At 48.4% G+C, this 20094-nt stretch overlaps 1 protein-coding gene across 1 annotated transcript in view; it reads left to right on the top strand.

Moving 5' to 3' along the window:
• Positions 1–19780, top strand: part of SEC14L2 (SEC14 like lipid binding 2) — a 36214-nt gene extending 16434 nt beyond the window's left edge. Inside the window, exons 3-12 of the mRNA XM_081175013.1 lie at positions 3119–3162; positions 4139–4198; positions 4331–4519; positions 6129–6224; positions 8097–8157; positions 8271–8354; positions 13676–13782; positions 15496–15635; positions 16551–16720; positions 17771–19780. Coding sequence (XP_081031139.1) covers positions 3119–3162; positions 4139–4198; positions 4331–4519; positions 6129–6224; positions 8097–8157; positions 8271–8354; positions 13676–13782; positions 15496–15635; positions 16551–16720; positions 17771–17919 — 1100 coding nt within the window. The 3' untranslated portion in view covers positions 17920–19780. The remainder of the gene's footprint in view (positions 1–3118; positions 3163–4138; positions 4199–4330; positions 4520–6128; positions 6225–8096; positions 8158–8270; positions 8355–13675; positions 13783–15495; positions 15636–16550; positions 16721–17770) is intronic.
• The last annotated feature ends 314 nt before the right edge of the window (positions 19781–20094 follow it).

Below are 20094 nucleotides of genomic sequence, written 5' to 3'. Positions count from 1 at the left end.
CTGAGATGTCCTCCAAAGTCAGGTCCAGTCCTAGGGTCAGCCAAACAGCAAACCATGTGGTCAGGGAATCCGATGATCACGTGGGGTCAAGGGTCAAGATAAGAAAACAGCAAGGTAGGGTGGGACGCGGGTGGCGCTGTGGGTTAAACCACAGAGCCTAGGACTTGCCGATCAGAAGGTCGGCGGTTCGAATCCCCGCGACGGGGTGAGCTCCTGTTCCTCGGTCCCTGCTCCTGCCAACCTAGCAGTTTGAAAGCACATCAAAGTGCAAGTAGATAAATAGGTACCACTCTGGCGGGAAGGTAAATGGCGTTTCCGTGTGCTGCTCTGGTTCGCCAGAAGCGGCTTAGTCATGCTGGCCACATGACCCGGAAGCTGTACGCCAGCTCCCTTGGCCAATAAAGCGAGATGAGCGCCGCAACCCCAGAGTCGGTCATGACTGGCCCTAAAGGTCAGGGGTCCCTTTACCTTTCCCTAGGGCCAGGAACTACAAGCATTGTTTACAGCCTCTGACTGCTGCTGGAAACTCTGCTTAAGGTGGCTGAAGCCAGCTGGTTCCCATCAGCACCTTCTCCTCTGTGTCCTTGAAAGCGGATCAGCTGCGGGTGGGGTCACTCTGCCTTCTCCCCCTTCAGGCTGCTGTTCAGCAGGCGAAGCAGACTCCTGGCCCATGTCATTCTGAGGCATTTCCTTCCTCCAACAGTGGAGGCGGAACGTGGCCACTGAGGTTGGTCCTCATCCATGAATTGGCCTGAATCCCCTTTAAAGGCATCCAAGTTGGCCACCACTACTTCTTGGGGGAACAAATTCCAGAGGTTAGCTCCTGGATCAGTCTCGGTCCAGTATACCTGAAGGAGCGTCTCTACCTCCATCGTTCTGCCTGGACACTGAGGTCCAGCTCTGAGGGCCTTCTGACAGTTCCCTCGCTGCGAGAAGCCAAGTTACAGGGAACCAGGCAGAGGGCCTTCTCGGTAGTGGCACCCGCCCTGTAGAACGCCTTCCCACCAGATGTCAAAGAGAAGAACAACTACCAAACTTTTAGAAGACATCTGAAGGCAGCCCTGTTTAGGGAAGCTTTTAATGTTTAATAGGTTATTGTATTTTAGTGTTTTGTTGGAAGCCGCCCAGAGTGGCTGGGCAAACCCAGCCAGATGGGTGGGGTATAAATAATAAATTATTATTATTATTATTATTATTATTATTATTATTATTATTATTATTATTATTATTATTATTATTATTATTATCTGCCTTTTTCTGAACCTGTTCCAGGCCTTGCCACCTGGCCTACTTGCCCTTTTGGCTTGGTTTTAATCAGGGAAAACCTTCCAAAGGATAAGAGTCCATAGATCAGATTCAGGTGCTCTGCCCGTCACCTGAAATCTGCCAGAAAGGGTTGCCTCTGGCTGGGAAGCCTCTGACTTGACCTGACCAGGACATCTCCCTCCCCTACCCCCCTTCTCTCTCTCCCTAAGATGGGTCCTGACCTTCGAAATAAACTTGGTTCTTGCAAGCTGCTTCCCTCTGGTTCATTAGCATTCCTTGGGTGTGATCCTACTTGCTGAAAGGAGATGTTGTCGAGGTGTGATTAATCCTTGAAGGCGCTGGATGTGAAGAGCCGCCCTCTTAATCCCTGATTATGTTCCGCTGAGAATAAAAACTGGATCAGGCACTCCCCATCTGACGCCGATACCCTGGGGGCTAATTAACAGGTTGCACCAGCTCCTGCGGCAAGGTATAGTGACCAGCTGCCTGCTTGTCCCACAAGCAATTGTACAGCTGATGTTTATAAGGTCAGACGTGAAATGGTGACCTCTGCTGCAGGATTTTGTAATGGTTTTGCAAACATCAATGATTATAGAACAGTAGACCTGGAATTCAGCCCTGAGTGCTCACTGGAAGGACAGATCCTGAAGCTGAGGCTCCAATACTCCCTGGAAAAGACCCTGATGCTGGGAAAGATGGAGGGCACAAGGAGAAGGGACGACAGAGGACGAGATGGTTGGACAGTGTTCTCGAAGCTACCAGCATGAGTTTGACCAAACTGCAGGAGGCAGTGGAACACAGGAGTGCCTGGCGTGCTCTGGTCCACGGGGTCACGAAGAGTCGGACACAACTAAATGACTAAACAACAACAAGAGCTGGAATGAACCTCAAGGTTCATCTAGTTCAGGGGTCAGCAAACTTTTTCAGCAGGGGGCCGGTCCACTGTCCCTCAGACCTTGTGGGGGGCCGGACTATAAGCCACCCTCCCACGACTCTCCCCTCCCTTCTCCACAGCACTGGATGAGCCCCGGTGGCTGCTTACCTGTGTCTTGCGAGTGGCAGGGGCTGGCGGCTGTGGCGGTGGGACGATGAGCGGTGCACGATAGGCTTCCGGAGAGGGGCTGCTTAAAACGGCGGCCGCTCGAGTGCTGCCGCTGTTGGCACCAACAAAGCCCCACTCCCTTCCTCCTCTAGGCAGGGTGGGGAGAAGCCAGGATGGAGGGAGGAGGCGCCGCCACCGCCGTGGGAGGGAGAGGGAAAGAACGATTCCTGGACCATCCTCAGGCCGGATCCGGAAGGCAGTTGGGCCTGATTCGGCCCACGGGCCTTAGTTTGCCGACTTTCAACCCTCTGCAATGCAGGAATTGCAGCTGAAGAATTCCACTGCTAAACAGCTCTTAGCATCATTCCTAACGTTTAGCCAGAATCTCCTTTCTTGTCATTTGAATCTGTTAGTTCAGGTTCTTCAGAAAACAAACTTGCTCCATCTTCCATGTGACAGCCCTTCAGATATCTGAAGATGAAATGGTCACGTTTGCTGTGAGGAGGAGTGATAGGAAAGCAGAAATAAATAACAGTGGAGACTCTGGGGCCAAATGACGCTCACTCAGCATGTCGCTTTGAAGTTGGGCAAATCTTTGTTTACTGCAAATGGCAGCTGTGGGGAATCTGTTTTTGAAATGTAGCGACCTTGCTTGTTTATTGGAAGCATTTGCCCTTCAGATAGAAGCACATCTGGAAATGGGTGCAAATAGGGTGCAAACCAAAACAGCTGGGTGCATATAGATGCTGTTACCTTTTAGCACAGGTGTTTTGCAGGTTAGTCTCTAACCATTCATGATCTTCTTTGCAGCTCGGTGTTTTGACTTGCAGAAGTCTGAAGCTATGCTCCGGAAGGTAAGAGGCTTATTATTATAAATATCAAAACAGATGCATGCAAATCATAAACTTCACACTGATAATTTGTATAATGCAGTGGTTCAAAAACAGTGGTCTAAGTGCCTCTTCATTCAAGTAGTCTGCAGTGTGATTGTGGATTTGAAGGCAGGAGAGGGCACGGCTGTTGTGTTACATATTCATATTGATTTTTAATTGCATTTTTAATGCTTGTGTTTCTTTACCTTGTATTTTATGATATTGTATAAAACACCGTAATATTATTTTATTTCTTTGCATTCTCTGGAATTGTAATACAGCAAAATGCACTATATATGAGAAAGCCAATAAAAATACAATTAAAAATCATGCAGCCCCTAGTATAACATTGCACCACATCCACAACAGGCAGAAAAATCATTAAGTGGTCCATCAAGACCCTCAGGAATTTTCAGTTTTTTATTTTGGGGGGGGGGGGAAGGTCGAGGATTGTTGGTATAATGCATCCCAGCAGGCCCAACATATCATAGAGTACACTGGGTCCCAAAAGGCGTTGTAAAAGTGGCCTCGTTTGCATATAACAACTTAGGGGCTGCCACAGAGAAGGCCCTCTCCTGGGCTCCCACCCCCCTGAACTTTTGAGCGCTGATTTTCACTCCCAGGACTGTCTGTAGGGAAGGAGATGGCCTTTCTGGAAATAGGGCCTTAAGGATTTAGGACTTTATAAACACCTTGAATAGGGCATGAAAACAAACCAGCAGCCAGTGCTGCTGTCTGAGAACAGCGGATGTATGAGCTCTAAGGTTAACGCCAGCCCATAATCTGGCAGCTGCATTTTGGGCCAGCTGCCATTTCTGCATTGTCTTCAAGGGCAGCACCACGCAATGTGTACTGCATCCCAGTCGTCTGGAAGAGGCCTAAGATGACCTATGTCTGACCACCATTTGTCTTCTTCACTAATAGCTTTCTCTTTTTGGTCCCCCCCCCCCCGAAACAGCATATTGAAACCCGGAAGCACATGGATGCAGATCATATCATAGAGTGGAAGGCCCCAGAGGTGCGTTCCTAATTTATTGGCTTCGTCCATACGTCTGATCCTGCCCCAGATTCCCCAGATTTTCCTCTTACGCATAACCAGCTGCCTCTTTACCCTCGGCCTGCTCACCTGCCTATATCTTGGCCCCCACAGGTCATTACAAAGTACATGGCCGGGGGAAGATGCGGTTTCGACCGGGAAGGCTGCCCCATCTGGTACGAGATCATTGGACCTCTCGATGCCAAAGGGATCCTTTTCTCGGCTTCGAAACAAGATTTGCTTAAAAAAAAGTTCCAGGATTGTGAGATTTTACGGCAGCTGTGTGTGGAGCAGAGTGAGAAGGTAAGGCCTTGGTACCCAGCCTAGAATGCCTGATTTCATGTCCGCCACATTCATGTCATATAGGCAACAACCAATTTTACATGCATCCAATTGATGTCTGACCGCGCATGCGCATCCAATATTTCTCCAATGAAAATAGGAACATCCAATTTCATTATTATTATTATTATTATTATTATTATTATTATTATTATTATTATTATTATTTATTACCCTGCCCATCTGACTGGGTTGGCCCAGCCACTCTGGCCTGCTTCCAACATATATAAAAACATAATAAAATATTAAACATGTCTGCTATTACAGGGCTGCCTTCAGATGTCTTCTAAAGGCCGTATCCTTATCTCCTTGGCTCAGGGGGTTGCATAACTCCGTACCCTCCAACATTTCTCCAATGAAAATAGGGATGTCCTAAGGAAAAATGAGACATCCCAGGGTCAAATCAGAAACTGGGACTCTGGCTTCTGTAAATCCAGGTCTGTCCCTGGTTAATAGGGACGCTTGGAGGGTGTTCCTGCGTGCACCACAGTGACCCGGAAGTGGCCGAAAAAGGGGTTGTAACAGGACGGGGCATAGTGGGCTTATGGACGCACCACCGTTGTACATGATGACCTGGAACACAACCCCCACGCAAATCAGAGATTGCCTGTACTTTTAATGCACCACGATACAACTTTAAAACAGTCATGTTTTTTTCTTCCCCTTCCCCTCACGAAGCTACAATTCCCAGAAGTGTTTGGCAAGCTTTCGCTCTTCGTGGGGAACTCCAGGAATGGTAGCTCTGTGAGGAGGAATATTAGGGTCTCTCCTAACAACTTTCAGCACCCGTAACAAACCACAGCTCCCACACCTCTCTAAGCGCACTTAACAAACCACAGTTCTGGCAGGCTTGTCTTAACGTTCTTAAGAGCTCTCCTCTAAAACGTAGTCTTCTGCATGTGGTCGCCTGTTACATTTGCTATGAATTTTTTGTGCAGAATTCTTCAGCGCAGTCACCTACCAACATTCTGGCCATGGGATGGCAGGGAATCCGATCTCAACTGCTAAATTTAAAGAATAGTCACCGTCCTGCCAACCTGGTGCCACCCGGATGTTTTTGGACTGTAATTTCACCCTAGCCAGGACAGTTTAAAGACATTGTCCAAAACGACTGCAGGGGGTTCGGTCCCTTCCGACTCTACAATTCTATGATTCTGAAATATACTCGGAGTTGAGAGTGGATTCCATGCTCTTTATTCAGCTCATAGTGGTGAGGAGGAATGGAAGTTCCCCCAGAATGTCTGCTTTATATACATTATTTACACAATGGGCCCCACGTGATTGGCTAATTCCGGGATTCACCTGTAGGCCAATCAGGTTGCGGATTCACTTCCACCTGGAGCTGGATTGGGTGGCTCCTGTGGACCAATCAGACTGCTGCATTCTGTACCCTATTGTTCTAGGACCAATCAGACTGCTTGCCTTTTGGATCCTTTTCAACTCAGTACATAACAGATTCTATGATTACATCTGGAGGACACCAATGTGGCAAAAGACAGGGGGAGGAATGGTTTTAGATGTTTTTGTCTAAACCATGTTTTGTCTTCTCTCTCTCTCTCTCTTTTTAAAGCTGGGGAGGAGAGTTGAAACAGTCATGATGATTTACGATTTTGAAGGGCTGGGCCTGAAGCATCTCTGGAAGCCAGCTGTGGATGCCTATTCTGAGGTGAGAATGGCAGGGAACCCCCCTCCCCATTGCATCTCTGAATGATTGTATCTGCTGTCTGGGGTGCAGTTTTAGTCCTGTATCTTTGTCCCAAGAATTCCCTCCCCACAGAATTGTTTGTGGCAGTATGTCATATGCTGGAGACACATCTCTCCCCCTGCCCAATATATCTATTTGATTTTCCATATTAAAATTTACATTCATCACGCATCGTATTATCTACATACTGGATTCCTTCAAATCCCCTTGACTTCCTACCTCCCCTTTGTGGAGACACATCTCTTTGTCCTTGCCCAGGGGTCTGCAACCTTTAAGACAAAAAGAGCCACTTGGACCCGTTTCTGAAGAAAAAACAACAACTGGGAGCCGCAAAACCATTGCGACATTTAAAACAAATATATCTCCGGAGCCACGATCTGACAGCGGGTGGGAAGGTGACGTCGGGACGGTGCGTGACTAACGCACGCACTGCCCCCATGCGATGTCACAGCCAGTACAGTGCCCGCCACAGTGAGGAGTGTCGGGGCGCACAATGCGCCTCCTCCCCTCGCTAGTATCCGCCCCGGAGCCGCAGCAAAGATGTAAAAGAGCCACATGCGGCTCCGGAGCTGCGGGCTGCAGACCCCTGTCCTTGCCTTTGACCCCCTGAGATGTGTATTTTTTAAGGACCCAACTTATTCTTGCAACTGTAATCTGTCTTGAGCTGTTTTTAATAATTTTTTTAAAATTATTGTGATGTGTGAAGGGCAGGTAATTAATCAAATAAATATTATGAGCAGTGTTAGTATTCACAATATGGACTGATTGATTTTTATGTCTGTATTTCATATTTTTTATACTGTTTGACTGATTGTAGTTGTTAGAGTGTTGGACTCTGGACCTGGGAGACCTGGGTTCAAATCCCCACTTGGCCATGAAGCTCACGGGGTGAACCTTGGGCCAGTCACTGCCTCTCAGCCTAACCTACCTCACAGGGTTGTCGCAGGGATTAAATGAGGAGGGAGAAAGCCATGTATGCCACCTTGAGCTCATTGGGGGAAACAGTGGGGTGTGAATGCAATAAATAAATAAAAAATGTGCTGTTCTTACAGAAAGAATAAAACTATGGAATAATAAGTATTTTTTAAAACCCACTTAGAAACAACCATCAAAAAATTTCAGAATGAATTAAAATCAACAATAAGCTAACCTCAGAGCTACAAACACCCCGTGAGAGAAGGGGAAGTAAGCTCAGACAAATATTTCTCTCCAGTGTTTCTCAAACTTGGGTCTGCTGCTGTTTTTGCACTACAACTTCCATCCTCCCTAGCTAGCAGAATCAGTGGTCAGAGATGATGGGAATTGTCGTTCAAAAACAGCTGAAGACCCAAGTTTGGGAAACTCTGCTCTAGATGGAACTGGGCAGAGTAAATGTTAGAGAAAGGGACGCGGGTGGCACTGTGGTCTAATCCACTGAGCCTTTTGGGCTTGCTGATCAGAAGGTTGGCAGTTTGAATCCCTGCGACAGGGTGAGCTCCCGTTGCTCAGTCCCAGCTCCTGCCAACCTAGCAGTTCGAAAGCACGCGAAAAAGGTGCAAGTAGATAAATAGGTACTGCTTTGGCAGGAAGGTAAATGGCGTTTCCTAGCACTGCTCTGGTTGAGCCAGAAGCGGCTTAGTCGGAAAAACTGTCTGCGGACAAACACCGGCTCCCTCGGCCTGTAAAGCAAGATGAGCGCCACAACCTCAGAGTTGTCTGTGACTGGACTTAACTGTCAGGGGTCCTTTACCTTTACATGTTAGTGAATCTAGATACATTAATTGCTTCCATAATTTGGCATATAAAGCACCTCTGAAATGTTTTCCTGACTCATTTCCCCCCCTACCCTTTCAGCTTCTTGCCATGTTTGAAGAGAACTATCCTGAGTCCCTTAAACAAGTCTACGTTATAAAAGGTGAGCTTTGGAAGCAAAACTTGGGGTGGGAAAACCCTTTAAATCCTGAGGACATCATGGGAAATCTCTGGGGACCACATGCCACTCAGTCGATTTCTTTGCCTCTGTTACAGCTCCCAGGCTCTTCCCTGTGGCTTACAACCTGGTGAAGCACTTTTTGAGCGAAGATACTCGCAAGAAGATTGTGGTCCTAGGAGGTGAGTAAGATCTGCCTTTGCTGGTTTCAACATTTCTAGGAAACGGGAAACATAACAGAGGGAGAGCCGAGTACTCCCCCTCCCCCCCCAAAAAACCGCCCCCCCCAAATGTGGCAAGCGAAGCAAATACAAGCGTGTTAAGCTCCTGCCGTTTGGACTCTGCATTTAATACCTTGCTAGCTTTCTCCTTGGGTGCATATCACCCATTTCTTTCCTGGTAGTGTACACAGTACATGGAAATCATAGGAACATAGGAAACTGCCTTCTACAGGCTTGGATCATTCAGCTCAGTATTGTCTGCACTGACTGGCAGCAGCTCTCCAGGGTTTCAGGCAGGAAGTCTCTCCCAGCCCGAGCTGGAGATGCTGCCTTTGGGGATTGAAGCTGGGACCTTCTGCATGCAAGACGGATGCTCTGCCACTGAGTTGTGAGCCCTTCCCCTACAACAGCTATAAAGGTAAAGGGACCCCTGACCGTTAGGTCCAGTCACGGATGACTCTGGGGTTGCGGTACTCATCTCACTTTACTGACCGAGGGAGCCAGCGTACAGCTTCCGGGTCATGTGGCCAGCATGACTAAGCCGCTTCTGGCGAACTAGAGCAGTGCACGGAAATGCTTTTACTTTCCCACTGGAGTCGTACCTATTTATCTACTTGCACTTTGACGTGCTTTCGAACTGCTAGGTTGGCAGGAGCAGGGACCGAGTAACGGGAGCTCACCACGTCACAGGATTTGAACCGCCGACCTTCCGATCGGCAAGCCCTAGGCTCAGTGGTTTAGACCACAGCGCCACCTGCATCCCACAACAGCTATAAGAAGCTAAACTGGGATCTGCCGGTTGATCTTTAGATGGCTTGAAGGTCGTCAACAAAGATTTGTGACTCCCAGCTGTTTGAAAACAGCAACAAGAATTCCCACGCCCACCCTAATTATTGTCAGGCGTTGGAGACTCAGCTCCACCTCCCCCCCTTTGGCCGTAGAGAAGCAGGACAAAGCGAAGAGTCCCTTACCATTTAAAGAGTCTTTTAATGAACACAGCAAAAGAACAAAGCATCCATTCTCAGACTGAAGGTGTTCCCAATTAAGGATTCCACCCACTTCCCCCCTAGTCACTTGCAACCTGGTCTCGCAACCACCTTATCTGCTCTACGTGACCTTGGACTGATAGGCTGGACACCTTCCAGCGAGAGAGAGCCTGTTAGCTCTCTCTCTTCTGGTTCTTCTTCACTTTGCTGTCCACACCCCAGTTCTTCCCAACTTTTGTCTTCAAAACTATGCCCCTCTGCAAACCGCTGCTCCAAATCTATACTGCTCCACTGCTCCCAGGCAGGAGCAGGAGCAGGGGGAGGCTCCCACCATTCCTCATCAGAGCAGTACACCTTAGCTTGGTCTCTGAGAATTATATTGTTGAAACAAATCAAATGGGAGACTAGAAATGGATTTGTGCGCACCCAGCTCTACTTCTCAAAAGTAAAACTCCTGTGCTTGGAGTCTTCTAAATCTGAGTGTTGTTTGCTCCTGGCTCCTATTTGCAGAATCTGGGGAATTCTACTCTAGTAAAGCAAAGCAAAGTTGATCCCGAAAGCCTGATGTTTGCCCAGTGCTTACCCATGTGAGCCAAGCTTAGTCTGTATTTGTTTGAGAATTTGGTTCCTCTGAATTTCAGCCAAGGCTCTGTGTCTGTCTGGAGCCATACATGACGTCCCTTCTTAGAAACAGTTGCTTGCTCTGTAAATTACCACCCTGAAGTCCCAAGCTGGGAGGAAAAGGTTCCTCCTCCCTTCTCTGGGACCTATCCTTCCTCTGTATGGCTGAAGGGAAATTTAAAGCAGATTGCCTGAGGTCCCTCCTGCTGCTGCCTGGCTAGGTATGTCTTTTTCCAAGTCCCTTGTTTTTATCCTGCAGCAGACATCATAAAGCTTCCCTGTATTCTGGGCAGCAGAAATGAATGAATGAATGAATGAATGAATGAATGAATGAATGAATGAATCCATTCAGAAAATCTGCCCTTAGCTGTTTAAAACTCCACTCCACAGTCATATATGGGAGCAGAGCTGTTAGTCACAGAAGAAGAAGAAGAAGAAGAGTTTGGATTTGATATCCCGCCTTTCACTCCCTTTAAGGAGTCTCAAAGCGGCTCACATTCTCCTTTCCCTTCCACCCCCACAACAAACACTCTGTGAGGTGAGTGGGGCTGAGAGACTTCACAGAAGTGTGACTGGCCCAAGGCCACCCAGCAGCTGCATGTGGAGGAGCGGAGACGCGAACCCGGTTTCCCAGATTATGAGACTACCGCTCTTAACCACTACACCACACTGGCTCTCAAGAGGAAGGCAAGAGCAATTATTCCACTCACCCACCACCTGCCTCATATTTTTTTTAGCTTCCCCTTTAAAAGTAAATTTCCTATATCCCTATCTTCTTTTAACTTCTGGCAATGTAAAACAGCAAATGCACACAAGCAGCGTCCCTGCCCTGGTTGCACAGCGATCTTCCACGGTTCTGGCCCATCACTGCAAAGGTACAGGGATGGCTGGGAGCTGTGGTTCAAAAATATCTGGATGACACCAGCTTGGGGAAAGGCTTGGTGTATACTTCTTTATTTATTTAGAGACATTTGCTGCCCGCTCTTCAGCCAAAGGGGGGGGAGCTCTTGGAGTGGCTCACATCCAATCACTTAGAACAAGACAGTCTCCGCCCACGACACACAAGGGAAAAGGGATGGGGAGGGAAGAGGAAAAAAGCAAACTCAGGCCACCAATTCTTAAACAGTTGTTTGTATAGCGACCAGCTGGTATTTTATGTTGTGAACCACTCTGTGATCTTTGGATGAAGGGCGGAATATAAATTTAATAAATAAAAATAATAGAAACAGTTTCTGGGTAGGAGGTACCTGATGGAGCTGGTGTTTCGGCAGAGCTGATGGAATGGCTGTTGACAGGTGCTAGTTAAGGGAGAGGAGGGCTGATAGATTGTCAATACCAAATATAAAAACATGCACAGAGCTTTATTGTTGTTTTGGAGGTGGGGGTGGTTAGAAAGTATTTGGGGGAGGGAACTCTAGTATGTTAGTATCCCCCTCAACCAACCAAGGCTGAAATCACACAGCAGTTCTCATCTTATATTTGAGCTTTCTCACCACGTAAAAGCCATCTGCGAAAAAATCAATGGAGTACAGTGCATCTTTAGTGCTCGTTTCTGCATTATCTGATTTCAGGGGGAAATCTTATTAGCAGACCCCTTAAGCCGGAAAATCATGGGAGGAAGTGATGACAATTTGGGGCAGTTCTTTCTTGCCATTTTTGAGGGGATCACAGGGGAACTGAAGCACATTTGTGTGTGAAAAATGTCGGGGTAGTGGTGCTGACATTCACCAATGTGTCACATGGCTCCCGCAAGTGTGATTGAACAAGTTGCCGGTATATTATTTTAAAAGCCACAGTTACCAACAGATACTACAGTGCAAAAGGAACATTAGAAAGCCATACCAAAGCACCCATGTTATAATTAGGAAAGCTAAAAGTATCTAACGAGCAGAGTTCAAATGGCTGTTTTTTAAATATATGACTTGATTTTTTCCCCTTATAAAACTCTTGAATATTTTTGTTTTTATAAAGCTCTATAAAGGGAATTTTTGTATGCGTTACTACTTCATAATCTGTGTACATTTGTCCTTCCAAACTATGATGCTTTGCAGTTTAATTTTTTTGTTTTCTTGTTATATTTGGGTTTGGGGGGGTTTTTTGGTTTACAAATCAATTATTAAAATAAAAACAGTAACTAACGCAATATTCCCCAAATGCACCCCAAATTTTGCCAAGGCTTTGTGTTGAGATGCAGGCTAGGATACGACACAGACAGCTAGCGGCTAATACAAAATCTGGCAGGAGGGGAAAATATTGGGGGTTTTCGGACTGTGGACTCCAGGGACTTTTGCTTACCTGGTTAGTGAGACTAATGTTTGCCCTCAGAGGCCTACCTGGGCCAGCGACCGAGGAATGTTCCCTGAAAAGTGACTGCAAGGTTGCTGACCTGTTCAGCCGCTGCAATCTCAACAGCAGGGTGCAGGAGGGATGAGAGAGAAATGGACTGTATTAAGGAATCATAAAATTGGAGAGTTGAATGGTACACCAAGGTTCATCTAGTCCAACCCCCTGCAGTGCAGGAGTGACAGCTGACGAATCCCTGACAGACGGCCTTCCAGCCTTTACAGTGGTGCCCCGCAAGACGAACGCCTCGCAAGACGGAAAACCCGCTAGACGAAAGGGTTTTCCGTTTTGGAGGCGCTTCGCAAAACGAATTGCCCTATGGGGTTGCTTCGCAAGACGAAAAAATCTTGCGCGTCCCCGCAGGTTTTTTTCGCTCCCCCCCCCCTTTTCCTAAGCCGCCTATCAGCTGTTCCGCTGAAAAACCCGCTTAACAGCTGATCACGGAAAGCCGCTAGACCGCTGTAGCGCTAATCAATGGGCTTGCTTCGCAAGACGAAAAAATCGCTAGACGACGAGAATCGCGGAACGGATTCTTTTCGTCTTGTGAGGCACCACTGTATTTAAAAACCTCCAGTGAGGGAAAGCCCAACACTTTCTGAGGTAATCCATTCCACTGCTCTTACCACCAGAAATTTCTTACTGATGCTGTTGGAATCTCCTTTCTTGTACAGTGGTACCTCTGGTTACGTACTTAATTCGTTCCGGAGGTCCGTTCTTAACCTGAAACTGTTCTTAACCTGAAGCACCACTTTAGCTAATGGGGCCTCCTGCTGCCGCCGCACAATTTCTGTTCTCATCCTGAAGCAAAGTTCTTAACCCAAGGTACTATTTCTGGGTTAGCAGAGTCTGTAACCTGAAAAGTCTGTAACCTGAAGCGTATGTAACCTGAGGTACCACTGTAATTTAAATCCATCACTTCTGGCCCTAACCTCTGGAGCAGCAGAAAACAAACTTGCTCCATTTCCCACATGACAGCCCTTCAGATATTTGAAGAGTAAATGTCAGCTCTGGAGAATATTGACCTTTGCTGGTTAATCTCCAGCTTTTTCATAATCCCCTTAGACCAGGGGTCGGCAATCTAAGGCCCACTACTCTGACCCGCTTCCTATTGGCTGCAGGAAGCTCCTGCGGCCAATGGGAAGCTGCGCACGCCTCCTCTGCGCCGGAAGGAGACCAGAAATAGCGTTTGTGCATGTGTCTGTGGAACCGTGAACCGCCCCAAGCCACAAATCTTTGCAGACCCCTGCCTTAGACAAATTGCTTGCCGGTTGTATTGAGTCGGTTGGAAATCAATTTCTGTCCAGTAAACGAACCCTCTCGCTTTTCTCCCAGCTAACTGGAAGGAGGTTTTGCAAAAGCACATCGACCCCTCACAGATCCCCACGGAATATGGGGGAACCCTCACAGACCCAGATGGAGACCCCAAATGCAAGACTATGGTATGGACACTCATCAGGTAGCACTCGGGGGTCCTTAGCCCTTGGGCAGGATGCGGTGTGGGTCTATCCCCAGCAGCTAGGGAAGTTTGGTGGCCTAAATTTCCCCAGCCACTCTGGGCGGCTTCCAACAGAATATTAAAATACAATAACCTATTAAACATTAAAAGCTTCCCTAAACAGGGCTGCCTTCAGGTGTCTTCTAAAAGTCTGGTAGTTGTTTTTCTCTTTGACATCTGGTGGGAGGGTGTTCCACAGGGCGGGTGCCACTACTGAGGAGGCCCTCTGCCTGGTTCCCTGTAACTTGGCTTCTCGCAACGAGGGAACCACCAGAAGGCCCTCAGCGCTGGACCTCAGTGTCTGGGCAGAACGATGGGGGTGGAGATGCTCCTTCAGATATACTGGACCGAAGCCGTTTAGGGCTTTAAAGGTCAGCACCAACACTTTGAAAAGTCCAGCATAGACTGGAGTCTGGATATAGAGGAACAAGACACAAGTTTGCAAGACAGGAAGCAGCTGGAAAGAGCTGGACCCAGACTGCCCATGCATAGGGGATGCTTACTTTGCCTCCTTCTGGTTTCCAAGGCTTGTGGCCCACCTTTAAATTCTCAGAAGCACGTTACTGCTTTGCACACACTTGCTAGAGAACTTGGTGTGAGCTGATTACAATCCAGTCAACATCTAAGTAACAAGCAAATATTTTTTTGTTTATGGGAGTGCTTCTTTGACTGCTAGGTTAATTATCAATCCCTCAAGATTTTCTAGGCCGTACCTCTTTTACTAAGACAGACCACTAGAAAGCTAACAATTCAGAGCCAATTACTTTGGCTCCGAGTAGAAATGGCTTTTACAGAATTAAGACTTGGGCCACATTCACACCATATGTTGAAAACATCATGACACCCCTTCCATGGCTCCCCCCAAGGATCTTGGGAGCTGTCGTTTGTTCAGGATACCGAGAGTATCCTGAGCATAGCTGTCACCTTTTCCCCTATTCCGAATAGGATAAGGGAATTTCCCTTAAAAAAGGGGAAACGTTGACAGCTATGATCCTGAGGAGACCCCTATTCCCCACCCAGAGCTACAATTCCCAGAGTGGCTTAATAATCCCTCTTCCTGGGGGGAGGGGCGGCAATGGTGGTGGGTGCCCATTTGGACCGATAGGGCGGAAGCCCAGGAGGTGAACAGTAGGCGGAAGCCCAGGAGGTGAACTGGCAGGTGGAGCAAGCTGATAGTAGATTTGTCCCCATCTTTCTCTTCCTCGCTGAGTTCTACCAGCACAGCACTAAAGAAGAAGCAGCCAATATTCAGGGCACCCACTTAAGGCATGCAGGTGGAAGCTGGCTGAGGTCAGGCTGAGGGGCAGTGCCCCATTTGCCCTAATGGAGCTGCCATCAAGGGATGTTGGGAGTTGTAGCGCACCTGCATGGGCTACTCCTGGAGCATAGGCCAGGTCTAGGGCTATGGCTGTCCAGATCCAAAAAGGCCTTAGACTTTGTTCCAGGCCGCTGAGGCGGAGGCTTCTAGATGCAAGACATCACCATCTGCCACGCAACCAGGCTTATATCGATATAGGGGGAAGCCGCTCTTTCAGTCTCTGAGCGCGATGCATCGGAATAGGGAGTGTAGAGGACAACAGCAGGGAAGGAGCGTTGAGCAGGTGTTGTCTCAGCAGCCGCAGCCTCAGTCTCATCACCGATGTGGTTTTGTGCGCAGCTTAACCATGGTGGAGAAGTCCCCAAGAAATACTACGTACGGGACCAGCTGAAGCAGCAGTATGAGCATTCGGTGATGGTGAATCGGGGCTCCTCGCAGCAGCTGGAATATGAGATCCTCTTCCCGGGCTGTGTGCTGAGGTAAGCCGAGGCAGGAGCAAACCGTGGGCTTGAGCAAACCGTGGAATTCTGGCAGCGCACCTATTTTAATATTTTTCTGGCCCACCTTCCAAGGAGCTCGGGGTGATGTGCGGTTCTCTCATCCCATTTCACCCACAGGACAATGCTGCCAGGTAGGTTAGGTCCAGAGCGAGTGACTGTGGCCTAAGGTCACCTGGTGGGTTTTGTGCCTGGGTGGGGATGTGATCTCTGGCCTTCCAGGGCCTAATTGAACGCTCTGGCCACTCCACCACACTGAACTACAACTCCCACCATCCCTGGCCATTGGCCATGCTGGCTGGGGCCGATGGGAGTTGGAGTTCAGCAGCTTTGGGCAAGGGGGTGAGTGGGCACACACACACTCCAGTCCAGCAATCTAACCCAGCCATCACCTCCCCAAATGAGAACTGACATTAAACAGGCTATTTCATTGTTAATCCCATTATTGTTCAGCGGTAAGCTTTTAATAAAAGATGCAAGGGACCTTTGCTGGACAATACAGTTGTACCTCGGGTTAAGTACTTAATTCGTTCCGGAGGTCCGTTCTTAACCTGAAACTGTTCTTAACCTGAAGCACCACTTTAGCTAATAGGGCCTCCTGTTACTGCCACGCCACAGGAGCACGATTTCTGTTCTCATCCTGAAGCAAATTTCTTAACCTGAAGCACTATTTCTGGGTTAGCGGAGTCTGTAACCTGAAGCGTATGTAACCTGAAGTACCACTGTACGCACTCTGCACAAACATCATAGGAGGGCTTTAGACATGGGGATGGGGGCATCGCCAGGCAAAATGGGGCACAGACTGTACCACTTCAGAATGCGAAGGAATGAATGCTTCTCATAATTCCTAACCGTCCTTCACTTCTCCCCTCTCTCCTCTGATATCCCTGCTTATAGGTGGCAGTTCATGTCGGACGGGGCCGATATAGGCTTTGGCGTCTACCTGAAGACCAAAGTAGGGGCGCGCCAGCACGCCAACGAAATGGAGGAAGTGCATCCCAACCAGCGATACAACGCCCACATGGTGCCCGAAGACGGCTCGATCACCTGTGCGGATCCAGGGATCTGTAAGTGGTACCCAGATCTCTCACTTTCCAGTCTCCCCCCCCCCTCCAGTCTTCCCTGAATGGACTTGAGTTCATCTGGAGAGATGTACTTTATTTTGCATAGAATTTCATGGGGAATTCCGACCTGCCCCCCTGCAGGTATCATGCGCTGTAATAACGCTCTTATGCAATAGTGTATCATTTCTGTACAGCATGCACTTACATAGAATGGTAGAGTTGGAAGGGACCTCGTGGGTCATCTAGCCCAACCCCCTGCAATGCAGGAATCAGATAATATTATACATAATATATTACAGTGGTACCTTGGTTCTCAAACTTAATCTGTTCCAGGAGTCCGTTCGACTCCTGAAACCGTTCGAAAACCAAGGTGCGGCTTCTGATTGGCTGCAGGAGCTTCCTGCAGCCAATTGGAAGCTGCGGACGCCATATCGGACGTTTGGCTTCCAAAAAACGTTCGCAAACTGGAACACTCACTTCCAGGTTTGTGGTGTTTGGGAGCCAATTTGTTTAGGAGCCAAGCCGTTTATATATACGTAGTACAGTCGTACCTCGAGTTACATACGCTTCAGATTACAGACTCCGCTAACCCAGAAATAATACCTCGGGTTAAGAACTTTGCTTCAGGATGAGAACAGAAATCGTGCTCTGGCGGCATGGCAGCAGTGGGAGGACCCATTAGCTAAAGTGGTGTCTCAGGTTAAGAACAGTTTCAGGTTAAGAACGGACCTCCAGAACGAATTAAGTACGTAACCAGAGGTACCACTGTATAGCCGTACCTTGGAAGTCGAACAGAATCCATTCTGGAAGTCCGTTCGACTTCCAAAACATTCAGAAACCAAAGTGTGGCTTCCTGCAGCCATCAGACACTGCAGAGAACGTTTGCAAACTGGAACATTCACTTCCAAGTTTGCGGCGTTCGGAGCCAAAATGTCCGAGGACCAAGGGACAACTGTACTTGCTCGGTGGCACTCTGGGCTCCCGGGAGTGTCGGAAAGGGGCAGTGGCAGCCCTGACATGACACTTTGCTGTCCTTTTTCTCTGCCCACGCAGACGTCCTGCGGTTTGACAACACGTACAGCTACATCCATGCCAAGAAAATCAGTTACTCGGTCGAAGTGCTACTTCCGGACAAGAAAGTGGAAGACGACTTCCAGAAGGTGGAGGAACAGACAAAAGAGCTGAAGATTAACCACGCCTGATGGAGCTTTCTCTTCCCTCCACCCGCACCCCCCCCCCAAATCCTAAAAACGCTTCTTCCTCTTGGGAGGGGTGGCTTTATGGGGCAGAGGAGTAGAAGGAACATTCCCAAGGATGGTGGGGGAATTTAATTTGGGGCGGTTAGGGTGGATTACTTTTGCAATTGGATACGGAAACCAGTTGGTCTCTTCCAGTCCCTACTGTGGGACGTTGCCCACCAGCAGTTTTTTTAGGGTAGCGGGGATTGATTTGGCAACGCTAACGGGCAGAGGAGAGCAGCCTTCTGTCTCTCAAGCTCTGTAGCCCTGCCTCTGTGTTTACATGGTGCCTGAGACCTGACGGGCCTTCCTTCTCGCGTGGGGCTGCATTTCCTCAAGGCTAATTGGTCACAGGCCACGGACCAGTGGTGGGCAGGGCTACCCCGTTCTCTCCCCCCCCCCACTGCTTCTTTCTCTTCCTCTCCCCGCCCCCCCAACCCACCAGGCTGCTGGGATCACAATGGATTGCTCATGCCAGAGGTCTGAACTGGTTGCATGCAGGTGGCTTCTGAAATTACGCTGAGGGCCGCCTGTAGCCTTCGAAGCACAATTTCCCCATCCCTGCAGTAGGCATAGGGTTGAAAGAGCAGGGGGGAGTTTCGGAACACCTTGCCGGACTGGACTGAGTGCTCTCCAGATGCTTTGGCCTACAACTCCCATCAGCCCTGACCCAACACGTCCACATTTCTCTACTACAGGATTTCCCAAACTTGGGTCTCCAGCTGGTGGTTTTTTTGGACTACAACTCCCATCAGCCCTAGCCAGCTGGACCCAGCGGTCAGGGATGATGGGAATTGTAGTCCACAAAAAGACCCTGCTCTGGTGTGTCCTTTACCAAAATAACAAATCCCTTTCTGGCTGTTTTAGAGTGAACCCGGGGCCCTCCAGATGTCGCTGGACTACAACTCCCATCATTCCTGACCTTCGGCCATGCTCCCAGACGGGACTGGTGGGTGTTGGGAATCCAACGGCATCTGCAGGGCCGCACGTTAGCCACGCCTGCTCTGTGGATGTGTTTAAGCCTCCCTCCGCTTCCTCAAAAAGCCACCTCCCATCACTGCCCTCTGCAGTGAATTCCACAAGCGCACAGAGCCCGGGCAAAGTCCTTCCTTTCAAGTCCAGGCCTGCGTAGCCTGGGACTCATCCGTCAGAAGCGGCTGCCATCAGCCGTTTACTGGAAGGCGTTGCATTTCCGCTCTCCTTGTTCTGGCTGTTCCCAGGAACGGCAGGCACCTCTCAAACTCTGGGAAGGTTTCAGCAAAAAATGTATTGGGGGGGGGCAAGATGGGGTGGCTCTCTCCACGCAAGGCTTGCTTCTATTAATGGATTGCCTTAAATCCACCTGCCTCGTTTGCGCTCCGTGCACCTGCAATAGGTGAGCTGGACCTGCCTGCATGGCACTGGTCCTGAATGTCTGAAAATCCTGCACATTTTTTTAAAAAAGCAGTTTACAGGGTAGGTTCTTACCTCAGTTAGTTTTTTGGGGGGCGGTTGTGGGATCTTTGCTCAGCAAGGGGGTTTCAAGTTGTACCTGCGACACATTTTCAGAAAGGGAGGGAAAAGCTTAGGAAGAGGCCCCTTCTTCCCTGCCTATCTCTTTGCTTATGAACTTCTCTGTCGAAATTTTTGAGCGCGTGGAAAACCGGAGGCCCAAGGAAATAAAATTTCCCCGATGGACACGTTCACTGTGGGCTCGCAGCTAAGCCCAAGTCTCGGCCAGAGTGTCCAGAAACATAGCACTTTTGTTTTTCTCCCTCCCGCACCTCAATTTTAGTTTTTCAGTTACCTTGAAGATGAGAAATGTTAATAAACATCTGAGTTGGTATGCATGGCTACGTCTGTTCATGGTAGGGTTTTTCAGGAAGGGGGGAGGGAATAAAAACAGGACCTTGCAGAAAAGATTAAGAATGAGACAATCTCTGTTCCGCAAGCTTACCATGCACAAGTTGCATCACAAAAGGAAAGGGGGATGAGGAGGGATGAGAAAAAGAAGCAAACTCAAGCACATGTTCAACACTTGAGTCATTTGTTACAGTTGGGGTTGTTGGGTATAATAATAATAATAATAATAATTAATAATAATAATAATAATAATAATAATAATAATAATAATAATATACTGTCCTATACTTGGAGGTC

Source organism: Podarcis bocagei, assembly GCF_964188305.1.
Source record: "Podarcis bocagei genome assembly, chromosome: 16".
NCBI lineage: Eukaryota > Metazoa > Chordata > Lepidosauria > Squamata > Lacertidae > Podarcis > Podarcis bocagei.
This window is presented reverse-complemented; position numbering and strand designations above follow the sequence as displayed.